The sequence below is a fragment of the Oryctolagus cuniculus genome, chromosome 11, assembly GCF_051225735.1.
Source record: "Oryctolagus cuniculus isolate XC-2025 breed Fujian yellow rabbit chromosome 11, ASM5122573v1, whole genome shotgun sequence".
NCBI lineage: Eukaryota > Metazoa > Chordata > Mammalia > Lagomorpha > Leporidae > Oryctolagus > Oryctolagus cuniculus.
Window position 1 is genome coordinate 49,722,042 of NC_142877.1, and position 12,380 is coordinate 49,734,421.

Genomic DNA, 12,380 nt, shown 5'->3' on the forward strand with positions numbered 1-12,380 from the left:
CCATAAGCAGAGAGCTGGAGTGGAAGTAGAGCAGCTGGGACTCCAACCAGCACCCATACGGGATGCTGGCACTGCAGGCTGGGGCTTCAACCTGCTGCGCCACAGCGCTGGCACATCCAGTCTGTTGTGTCTTCCTGGAGGGCTGAACATGGTCCCCCTAAAGCAGGAAGTACCCACCCTGAGGGAGGCGGTGCACCAGCCTCAGGGCGGTGGCTGAGCAGCACAACAACAAACTCAGAAGTGAATTTTAATAGAAAAAAATTTATTGCAAACATGGTGCCTTTTTTTCATGGTATGATAGTACATTCTGATAAACCAAGTGGCCATAATTTATGTGCGTTTCAGTTATAAAACTGTACATGTAATATATATATATATATAATTTTTTTTTACATATAGTTCACTTTCCAGTGTGATGACATTTCATTTCATTCGCAATAAATACTGCATCCCTGAGCCCACACACTCGAGGCCCACCCTGCCTGGGCGGGTCGGGGGACGGTCCCTGCAGGGGCCCCCTCCACCATCTCTGGGGTGACTGAGCTCTGAGCAGCAATGGTGACACGGGAAAACCATATCGAGCCCTGACTGCATTTTAATCCTCGCAGACGACGTGGAAAGTACAACTCGGAAAGCACCTGCTGTAACCCCTCTCTCGGTGGTTGTTCACTGAGGGCCCCCCAGCATCTGCCACTTCCATGAGCATCCAGCCCGGGAGTTTTACGCAGGGAAATCACGCGAGACCACTGAGACACAAACACCATCTTATGTTAACACACACGGCTGCCCCCACCTGGCATGGAGCAGACACTCGTAAGATAGACCGTGGGCTGAACAAAGCGTCACAAGCCTCCGGTTCGTGAGGACGCCTGGCTGCTGGGTGGGGCCGGGCCAGAGTACCCGCTTCACACAGCGAGCGCGGCGGGGGCCATGCGGCTGACGAGTCTGTTGAGAGCGCGGACCTTTTCTTCCAGGACGAGGTTTCTCCTCTCAGCTCCTCGCTGCTTCTCCTCGGTGACCTGGAGGGCTTTCACTAGGTGCGCGTTTTCCACGTACAGCTCCTTGAGCAGCAGATCGGACCTCGTGTTCCTTTCAAACTGGACAGGATAGACGGTTAAGATGGAGCCTGGGCGGACGTGCCTGCACGAGGAGCTGCCCACTCCCAGCCTCCGCGCTGGTTCAGACCCTAACTTGGTTGCAGCAGGTCTAACACCAGGAGTAAACAACCTGCTGAACACTGCGGTGGAGGCAGGCAGACAGGTTCCACTGGCTGGTTCACTGCCCAAACGCCCGCAGGGGCTGGGGCTGCCAGAGCCAGGAGCCAGAGCGCAATCCTGGTCTCCCGCATGGGTGCAGGCGCCCAGTGACGACAGCCATCGCCGTGATTTCCAGGGCTCTGGACCTGGGAGCGGAGCTGGGATATGGACACAGGTACCCGGATATGGGACGCGGGTGTCCTAACTGCGAGGCCAAAAACCAGCCCCTGTGCTGTCTGCCTGTGGGGAGCAACTCGGACTATACTGTTACTGGAATTAAGACTTATTCTATGCATCTGCTCTCCCACTGTGGGGAGCAACTCGGACTATATTGTTACTGGAATTAAGACTTATTCTATGCATCTGCTCTCCCACAATATGGCGCTGGGAGAGGAGAAAACAGCTTCTACGCAGCTGCCTCCAGTTCAACCAATAAACTGTAGGACCTACTCCTGATTGGAGGAGAGCAGCGTACTCGGCGTGTGGGCAGCCGAGTTAGGATTGGCGGAGGAGGACTATAAAGGAGGAGAGAGACGGCATGCACCAGGAACATCTAAGGGGAACATCTGAGGGAACACCTGTGCAGCCCCCCGAGCGAGCCGGCTGGCGGTGTGCCACTCCCCTGCGGAAGTGGGGAATGTGGCCAGGGGGAACTGCCCTTCCACGGAGGTGGAAGGGATAGTAGCCAACCCGGGAAGAACCAGCAGCGAACCCGGGGAGGGCCGAGCAGACGAAAGAACAGCGCAGGGTCCTGTGTCGTTCCTCCACGAAGAGGGGGAGCGACATAATGGTGCCGTGACTCGGATATGAAGCCTAGGCAGGGTTTAGTGTCGTTCCCCCATGAAGACGGGGAGCGACATAATGGTGCCGTGACTCGGATAGGAAACCTAGGACGGATAGGAAACCTAGGAGGGAAGAAGAGGGAAGAAACGGGAAGAAGTGGAAAATACCGGAGAGAGAGACTATCAAAGAGCCTAGGTGCCGGAAGAAGCTATTGAAAGCCTAGGCAGAGACTCGGATATGGACTGTGGGAAAGAAGTTAGGATTTAAAGTGAAAGCAAGAAGAAACTTAGACTCAGATACGGACTGCAGGTTGAAAGTGAAAGTGAAACCTGTAAGAAACTTAGACTTGGATACGGACTGTGGGGAGAAGCCAGGAGAAATGAGAGGAATATTGTTGGAAGAAAACTTAAGGAAACATACTGGGTAGAGAGGAATGTTAGGGGGGATGAGGCCGCGAGTGCAGGCCGAGGCGGAGATATAAGCCACCTTGGAATTCTTCAGGTCACCCCGGGGAGCAAGAGGCGAAGATCTGGAACCAGAGGCAGAGACGTGGGCCGCCAGGTTGAAATTCGCCAGGTTAGTCCGGGGAACTTGGACTGAATGCCGGTGGTGGCGGAAACATTCGCGGAAGCCGCTGTGTGCAGAGAGAGCACGGGGCGTGAATAGATGGGGAACGCGGGGCTGGCGTGAGGCCGTGGTGCGGGCGCGAAGTGCATGGAGACCGCGGAGCGTGCGCGCAGAGCCGGGAACCCGCCGGCGGGGCGAGGCGCCGGGAAGCCGCGCAGAGCCGTGAAGCTGCCGCGGGGCGAGGTGCCGAGAAGCTGCTGCGGGGCGAGGTGCCGAGAAGCAGCCTCGGGGCGAGCGCCGCCGGGAAGCCGCAGGGATAAGAGAAACAGAAGTTTAGAAGTAAAAGGAGAGAAATAGGAATGCTGGAAGATAGAAGTAAAATGGGAGAAATAGGAATGCCCGGAGATAGAGAAATAGAGAAATAGAGAGGCCTCCCTACAACACTGCAATGTGAGAGCTTGGATTCGGTCTGCCTGATTAGGGAAGTGGTGAGCACCTGCGGGCGGCTAGCAGCTTATGCGCCGCAGGTCACCGAAGACAGGCACATTATCAACACCAATAAGTCACCCCACAACATGGCAATGAGAGAGCTTGGATTCGGTCTGCCTGATTAAGGCGGTAAGCACCAGCAAGCAGCTCGACCAGAGTATGAGCTGCAGGTCACCGAAGATAGGCACGAATCAACACCAATAAGCCTCCCCACAATATGGCAATGAGAAGGCTTGGATTCGGTTTGCCTGATTGTTAGGGCTTGTAAGCCCCTGCAGGCAGAGCAGAGCATGCGCTGCGGGGCACCGAACACAGGCACGCATCAGTGCCTAAAAACCTCCTCACAACATGGTGAAGAGAGGACCTGGATTCGGTTTGCCTGATTGATAGGACTTGTAAGAACCTGTGGCAACTCTAGCAAGCAGAGCAGAGTGTGTGCCGCGGGACACCGAAGACAGGCGCGTATCAACGCCAAAAAATAAAAAGAAAGGGGGATCTGTGGGGAGCAACTTGGACTATACTGTTACTGGAATTAAGACTTATTCTATGCATCTGCTCTCCCACTGTGGGGAGCAACTCGGACTATATTGTTACTGGAATTAAGACTTATTCTATGCATCTGCTCTCCCACAATATGGCGCTGGGAGAGGAGAAAACAGCTTCTATGCAGCTGCCTCCAGTTCAACCAATAAACTGTAGGACCTACTCCTGATTGGAGGAGAGCAGCGTACTCGGCGTGTGGGCAGCCGAGTTAGGATTGGCGGAGGAGGACTATAAAGGAGGAGAGAGACGGCATGCACCAGGAACATCTAAGGGGAACATCTGAGGGAACACCTGTGCAGCCCCCCGAGAAAGCCGGCCGGCGGTGCGCCACTCCCCTGCGGAAGTGGGGAATGTGGCCAGGGGGAACTGCCCTTCCACGGAGGTGGAAGGGATAGTAGCCAACCCGGGAAGAACCAGCAGCGAACCCGGGGAGGGCCGAGCAGACGAAAGAACAGCGCAGGGTCCTGTGTCGTTCCTCCACGAAGAGGGGGAGCGACATAATGGTGCCGTGACTCGGATATGAAGCCTAGGCAGGGTTTAGTGTCGTTCCCCCATGAAGACGGGGAGCGACATCTGCCCTCTCCTCAAGGGCCCCTGTGCCTTCTCAGGTATGGCCTCTCCCAGGGAGCGCGAGAATCTTCCAGAATCCACCAGCCTCTGCTGCGGCCATGGCCAGCGCTCCCACAACGGGGCCACGGGCATCTCTCCAATGCCTGTCAGGTGGTGCCGCCCACCCCCCAGCAGCAGGGGGCGCTGAGGCCAGCGCTCACTCACCTGGGTCGGGGAGGAGCCGTGGGCGCTAGGGCCAGCGCTGTCACTCACCTGCTGTGTCAGCTCCCGCACTTTGTCCTGCAGGAGCAGCTCCACGTTCCGCAGACGCGTCTCCACCTCTCCCACCCGCTCCGCTGCAGCTTCCAGCTGTTTCTCACGTCCCTCCTGCCACAAGAAAAGGTTGCAGAAGGTGTCTCACACTGCAAAAGGATCATCTCAAGGTGGGTGGCCAGCGAACACGCTCACCTGTTAAAATGCCTGTCCCACGCCACAAAGCCGGGAGAATCTGGACAGGGATGTGGCCCCAGGGTTTAAGCCACAAGCGACTCGGAAGCCAGTTTCCCTAGCCGTGTTCCTGGGTACCACAAGGCCTTGACGTGGGACAGGTGTCAGGACAGGACCCCATCCTGTTTCCCGTGACACTCTTGCATAATGCTGTGAGGTTATTCTTCTTAGAACTCATGCATTCCAAATCTCACCTTTTACCTGCTTTCAAATCTTGCTCCACGTTCTTCCTCCCAAAGGTGGCCCCTGCTCTCTGCCTGTGAAGTGTGTCCCCAGTGGCTCCTGTGGCCCACATGGTGGCACAGAGGTGTGAGCTATTCCCTGGGCCTTTTACATTAATCCCTTGTGGTGGGTGCCCAGGGGCCACCTCACAATGCCTGCGAGCCAGTGGCTCCTGCTGGTGCTTGAAGTTTGCATATGAGAAACTGAGGCAGGGAGAGATGCTAACTGACTGCCCTTGGTCAGTTGGCTGATGGGTGGTAGAGCAAGGAGCTACAGCCCGTGCTTAGAGCCACTGTGCTCTGCTGCCCCTGCGAGGCCTGCTTGGCACCTGGCACACAGTTGAGCCCCCCCCCACACCTGTGCCATTACCCTATCTTCCCTTCCTGAGCTCCCTGCTACCTACAAACACGCCAAGTACATGCAGTGCTTCAAAAATTCATGGAAAATGAAATCAAAGTCTACATTTATTTTGGTGCAAAAATTTTAGAAATTCCTGCAGTTTTTTCATAATATGAATTTCCACGAACACTTTGACGACCCCTCAAATGCACAAATTCAAAATATCTGGCACCAAAAGAAACTTAGCTTTTTTTTTAATAGATTTATTTATTTATTTGAAAGTCAGAGTTACACAGAGAGAGGAGAGGCAGAGAGAGAGAGGGGTCTTCCATCCACTGGTTCACTCCCCAATTGGCTGCAATGGCTGGAGCTGCGCTGATCCGAAGCCAGGAACCAGGAGCTTCTTTCAGGTCTCCACATGAGTGCAGGGGCCCAAGGACTTGGGTCATCTTCCACTGCTTTCCCAGGCCATAGCAGAGAGCTGGATCGGAAGTAGAACAGCTGGGTCTCGAACCAGTGCCCATATGGGATGCAGGCACTTCAGGCCAGGGTGTTAATCCACTGTGCCACAGCGCTGGCCCCGAAACTTAGCTTTCAATCCCATTTTCCATGAGCTATTGAAGTCCCTCGTACACGACTCATGTTTTATTCTGCTTTTGTCTGCTCACGGCCACTGGGTGTCGGCTCCAGGAGGGCACAATCTCTGCCTGCTGTGTCTACGTCGCCATCTCTAACGTGCACCCAACAAACCACAGTGCTTGACAGGCAGCCTGCAGGCTGTGGAGGAATTTTGTTCAGCTCCAGATTTCAAATTAGATGCATCATTTGAAAATGGCGCATTCACGTCAAACTCCAGTTCCTGGCTTTTCTTCCGAGTCGGAAGGATCAGGGTCCTGGAGCCTGCTCTCTGCCACACCACACACAGGCAGGGCCAGGCACGTGGTGGGGATGGAGGACCCAACGCCTCCCACCAAGTTTCAGTGTGTGGCCTCAGCGCCGCCCGCAGACACACAGAGGCCCAGGCGTGGAGCCCTTACAGCCCACAAGGCCAGCTGAGAGGCTCGGCTCCCCTCCCAGCCTGTCCTCCAACATCTGTCAGAGCCCCTGTGGTCGTAGCAAGAAGCTGCAGGTTGCTACTGGACTCCCAACCTGTGCAGTTCAGGTTAACTGAGGATCGGCCGCCTAACCCTGTCCTCCGGTACCGTCCTCCGATCCCCTGGGGGTCCTCTCAGAGCAGAGCACCTGTCTGACCCGTCCACCTGCTGTGTGTCCCACTGCCCGCCCACCACCCTCTGCAGGCCGAGCAGGTGCTGCCACAGGGCCGCACGAGCCCCAGGCACCAGCAGCCTATCTGCTCCTACAGGTACTGTGCTGGGAGAGGCACTGTGTTTTTGCATGATTTTTAAAAATTCATTTATTTTGGGGGCAGGCATGGTGGTGCAGCAGGTTAAGCTGCCGCTTGGAACATCCACATTCTCTACTGGAGTGCCGATTTGAGCCTCAGCTACTCTGCTTCTGGTCCAGCTTCCTGCTAATACGCTTGGCAAGGCAGTGGAGGGTGGCCCAGCTGCTTGGGTCCCTGCTACCCACGTGGAAGACCCAGGCAGAGTTCTGGGCTCCTGGCTTTGGACCTGCCCTGGTTATGGCAGGCATCTGGGGACTGAACCAGCAAATGGAAGATCTGTCTCTTTTTCTGCCTTTCAAGAAAATAAAAATAAATGAATAAACATATAAAAAATAAAATGTAATTATTTTTATTTTATTTGAAAGACAGAGATGAGAGAGCTCTTCCACCTGCTGGTTCACACTCACAACAGCCAGGGCTGGGCAAGGCAGAAGCTAGGAGCCCAGAATTCACTCTTCCAAATGGACCCAAGGACCCAAGTAATCGAGACACCACCTGCTGCCTTCCAGGGTGTGCATTAGTGGGAAGCAGGAATCAGGAATGGAGCCAGGACTCGAACCCAGGCACTCCGATATGGGATATGAGTGTCCCAAACTTTTTTTTTTTATTAGGATTTTATTTACTTATTTGAAAGGCAGATACTGAGAGAGAGAGATCTTCCAGATGGCTGCAATGACAGGGCTGGGCTGGGCCAAAGCCAAAAGCCAGGAGCTTCTTCCCGGTCTCCCATGTGGGTGCAGGGGCCCAAGCACTTGGGCCATCCCCTGCTGCTTTCCCAGACACATTGGGAGGGAGCTGGATTGGAAGTCGAGCAGCTGGGATGGGATGCTGGTGTCACCGGCAGTGGCTTTACCTACTATGCCACAATGCTGGTCCCCCAAGCTGCATGTTAACCACTGCACCAAACACCCACCCACAGAAGCAACAAGTTTTTGACCGGAAGTTGCCAGCAGACACAAGGGGGACGGCACCGCCCCTTCTCTGTGTTCAGCTGGGCGAAGCTGTATCTGTCAGTCCCAAAATGAGGAGGAGGCTGTTTTCCAAGCTCCTTTCAGACTTAAGAAGGAGCACCCCAAACACACAGTGGTGCCTCTGGGAAAGCACCTGCTCACAGCGAAGGCAGGGAGCCCCCAGGTCCCCCCCAAGAGCACATCCAAGGCTCTGGGGTCTCACACCCAGGCCGAGCCCTCTGCAGCTGCAGAAAATCTGGGAATGACTCACACAGGGCAAGTCCAACTATCAGGTCAGCAGCCATGTTGGGGCCACAGGCACAGACTCAGTGAGGTCTCAGTGTGCTGGAGGCTGTGCTGTCAGCCTCTCCCACCAGTGCTCACACCAGGGCGGACGCTTCCCCGGCCCACACCTGTGTCCACACTGGTCCCTCAGGGCCCTTCCACGGTCACCATCTGCTCTCCTCCTCCTTCCTCAGCTCCCCGCTCCTTGGGAAGAACCAACTTCCCTCCAGGGTCCTGCTCTGCTTGCTCTGCACGTGCCTGATGTCCCAGACTGTGAGGTGCTCGGCCTCCCCATCGCTGCACCTGCAGAGCCAGCAGGTGACACCGAGGGTGTGCGGGTGTAAGGCGGGGCGGGGCGTGGAGCTGTGGACCAAACCAGGCGTTACACCACCCCCACGGCGCTGGTGCCCACTGCCTCTGGCACCACCCCTCCCTCAGATGCCACCCCCGTGATTCCCTGGCGTTCTCTACTGTAGAGGGGTCGCCCATAGGCATGGCTAACACCCCCTTCACTCGAGGGTTGCCCGACCTCTTGATGTGGCTTGCTCAAAAGATCAAACCAACCTGGGCCAGGTGAGCACCCAGCCAGCCCTGTGACACCAGGTGGGCTCAGGAACCTCACTGGGCTGGACGAGGCCTGGCAATGCTGCCAGCCCAGTGCTGCTGTCCCTGCCAGGCTGAGATGGGACCCGGCGCCTCCAGCCCACGCACACCCACCTGTTGCTCACTTTCTCCTAGGGTCTCTGCCAGCTCTGACTGTGACACTCTCAGGCTCTGACATTCCTGAGTCATGCGTTCAAGTTCACCCTCAAGTGTTCGGAGCTGTTCGCCCTGCATTTAAAAAAAAAAAAAAAAAAAAAAAAAGTCAATTTCAGTAGTACAAGAAATTCCGAAGCCTTCTGGTATATGCTTGATGTAGAAACTTCAGATAATCATGGAAAAAGCTTTTAAAAATTACGAAACTTAAATCCTGCAGGCTCCTAACAGCAGGAGACCCACACCTGCTATCTTTGTGACCCATTTCCTGCACTCCCATGTCTGTCAGTGTCACGGTATCAGAAGGCACGGGCGGATGGCGTCCACAGCCGTGCTCAGCTCCTGACCGTAGCCTGAGTGTTCCCACAACATCAAATATCACTGGAAAACATGGGTCTTAGCGGGCTGTGCCAAGATCTACGGACTCCTGCTACTGCTGGAGGAAGCGAGCTAATTCTGTTAGGCCATTGTGAAGTCACAAAGCAGTGGAACTCTGCCAGCCAAGTCTTTCCACCGTGTCCTTGGATAAGAGCCCCAGAGCAGAATTAGGAAGTCAGAGCCCAGGGACACCCTTGGGCTTCCTGCTAGACACGTGGCAGCCCTCCGAGAAGGTCGCACCAGCTCGCTGTGCTATTGCCGGTAGGTTAGCTCTGTTCTGCTACTCTTCTAGACACTGGGGATTCGCTCCAGGCCGGCTTCGCAGCCCCTCACCACACAACCGGGGCTGCCTCCCTCAGGGACATCAGGCCTTGACCCGATCTGCATCTCCCTCACTGCTCCCCTCTGCCCAGCAGCCCCGGGAGCCTGGAAGGAGCTGCCCCGGCCCCCCACCTGCTGCGCCTCGCGGTGCCCTGCCTCCTCCAGCCTCTGCGTTAACAGCTGAATGGTGGCGCAATTCTTCTCGTGTTGGGTCTGCTGGGCAGAAGCCTCCTCTTCCAGCTGCAGGACCCTGTGATGGAGCTGAGACAGCTCATCCTTGTATTTCTGACTCTAGAGCAAAAAAAGGTTAAAATACAGATTGAAAAAAAAAAGTTTCTAAACCAACAGCTGAATTCAGATCATCTCAGTGGCAAAGCCTCTGATGAGTGTGGCATCATCAGGTAGAGTGGTTGGGCACCCTACAGGGGGATGGCTGCCTGCCACACCGGGACTGCGCACTGCCCAGAAGGAAGAAGCAGCGGCCACAGACCCTGGGCACCAAACTGCCACCCTACTGGCCCCTCGCCTCTTCTCACTTCTTCCAGGGCTATTTCTTTTTTTTTTTTTTTTATCTTTTATTTAATGAATATAAATTTCCAAAGTACGACTCATGGGTTACAATGGCTTCCCCCCCATACCGTCCCTCCCACCCACAACCCTCCCCTTTCCCACTCCCTCTCCCCTTCCATTCACATCAAGATTCATTTTCGATTATCTTAATATACAGAAGATCAGCTTAGTATACCTTAAGTAAGGATTTCAACAGTTTGCTCCCACACAGAAACATAAAGTGAAAAATAATAGATGATTTTTTTTAAATGATGATGAAATCAGATCAGACCTATTGTCATGTTTAATCCCAGTGAGAGTCAAGTTGGGAATTGATAATTTCTTTTTTTTTTTTTTTTTTTTTTTACAGAAGATCAGTTTAGTGTACATTAAGTAAAGATTTCAATCGTTTGCACCCCCATAGAAACACAAAGTGAAATATATTGTTTGAGTACTCGTTATAGCATTAAGCCTCAGTGTACAGCACATTAAGGACAGAGATCCTACATGAGGAGTAAGTGCACAGTGACTCCTGTTGTTGACTTTACAAATTGACACTCCTGTTTATGGCATCAGTAATCTCCCTATGCACCAGTCATGAGTTTCCAAGGCTATGGAAGCCCCTTGAGTTCTCCGACTCTTATCTTGTTTAGACACGGTCATAGTCAAAGTGGAGGTTCTCTCCTCCCTTCAGAGAAAGGCACCTCCCTCTTTGAAGACCTGTTCTTTCCACTGGGATCTCACTCACAGAGATCTTTTTGCCAGAGTGTCTTGGCTTTCCATGCCTGAAATACTCTCATGGGCTTTTCAGCCAGATCCGAGTGCCTTTAGGGCTGATTCTGAGGCCAGAGTGCTATTTAGGACATCCGCCATTCTATGAGTCTGCTGAGTATCTCACTTCCCATGTTGGATCACTCTCCCCTTTATTTATTCTATCGGTTAGTGTTAGCAGATACTAGACTTGTTTATGTGCTCCCTTTGACTCTTAGTCCTTTCATTATGATCAATTGTGAACTGAAATTGATCACTTGGAATAGTGAGATGGCATTGGCACATGCCACCTTGATGGGATTGAATTGGAATCCCATGGTATGTTTCCAACTCTACCAATTGGGGCAAGTCAGCCCGAGCATGCCCCAAATTATACATCTCTTCCCTCTCTTATTCCCACTCTTATGTTTAACAGGGATCACATTTCAGTTAATTTTCAACACTTAAGAATAACTGTGTGATAATTACAGAATTAAACCAGTCATATTAAGTAGAACAGACAAAAAAAATACTATGAGGGATAATGTATTAAGTTGTCCATTAGCAGTCAGGGCTATGCTGATCAAGACACCATTTCTCATAGTGTCCATTTCACTTCAGGAGGTTTCCTTTTTGGTGTTCAGTCAGTTGTCACCGATCAGGGAGAACATCAGGTATTTGTCCCTTTGGGACTGGCTTACTTCACTCAGCATGATGTGTTCCAGATTCCTCCATTTTGGTGCAAATGACTGGATTTCGTTGTTTCTTACTGCGGTATAGTATTCTAAAGAATACATATTTCCAGGGCTATTTCTAATAGACTCTGAGCCACTGTAGGGAAAAACCAACCTAATCTCTCCCAGACTGGCAGTGAACCACAGGGGATGTGTGTGGTGCTTTCTTGGTGGCCCCTGCCCACAGGTGGTGGATGCTCGCCAGGGCTCATGGGTGAATGAGGGAACTCCTGGTGCCCAGCACCAGAAAACCTCTCACCATGGAAATGCCAGTGGTTCTCAAATGCACATCGTGAGTAGCTTCATCCAAACCACATTTTTCACTACGGACACAAGAAAAGGATGTCCTCAAGCTGTTTGCCATGATCGAATAAAGGAATATGGACAGGGGACCCCTCATTTTTTCCATCTGTTTTTGGGAGCATCAGCAGCTCTTGGGGTTTCTGGGGTGATACTCTTTGACCAGGCTCTGCCCGGTCAGCATCATACACTCTAACAAATGTTTTAGCTGTGGTTTTATGGGTTTATTAAGCTCATAACTGAACCTTGAAATGGTTTAGATTTGGGTTCATTCAAGGTGAGTCTATGCACTTTTATCACATTACGGTTGGCAGAGACCTCTCTCCCATGTCTATCATGTATTGTGAAAACGAAAATCGTTTCTCAATATTGATACACATCTGTCCTAACCTCTGAGGACAGCCTGGATTTCGCCACAGAATTGGAATTTGCTTCAACTTCACCAATCAACTAGTTGATTCTCTTCTAGGCATCTTTAGTAAATAAAACTCTGGAAATAATTTCAACCTCAGACAGATGAATAGAACATGATAAAGAAGTAGAACATGGGGGCTGGTGCTGTGGCGTAGTGGGTAAAGCCTGCAGTGCTGGCATCCCATACGGGCGCCTGTTTGAGTCCTGGCTGCTCCACTTCTGATTCGGCATTCTGCTACGGCCTGGGAAAGCAGAAGATGGCCCAGGTCCTTGGGTCCCTGCA

The 12,380-nt window shown here is 52.9% G+C and overlaps 1 protein-coding gene across 2 annotated transcripts in view; it reads right to left on the reverse strand.

The window, feature by feature from the left end:
• Positions 1-241: 241 nt before the first annotated feature.
• The window catches only part of NINL (ninein like), a 148,578-nt gene continuing 136,439 nt past the window's right edge, over positions 242-12,380 (reverse strand). The window contains exons 20-23 of one of the 2 annotated variants that reach the window (XM_051834438.3): positions 9,483-9,641; positions 8,613-8,726; positions 4,461-4,574; positions 242-1,097 (exon numbers count right to left, since the gene is read on the reverse strand). In XM_051834438.3, the coding sequence (XP_051690398.3) occupies positions 906-1,097; positions 4,461-4,574; positions 8,613-8,726; positions 9,483-9,641 (579 nt within the window). In that variant the 3' untranslated portion in view covers positions 242-905. Of the gene's footprint in view, positions 1,098-4,460; positions 4,575-5,502; positions 5,737-8,612; positions 8,727-9,482; positions 9,642-12,380 lie in introns of those variants that run through there. The other variant, XM_089307397.1, reaches the window with a different exon arrangement.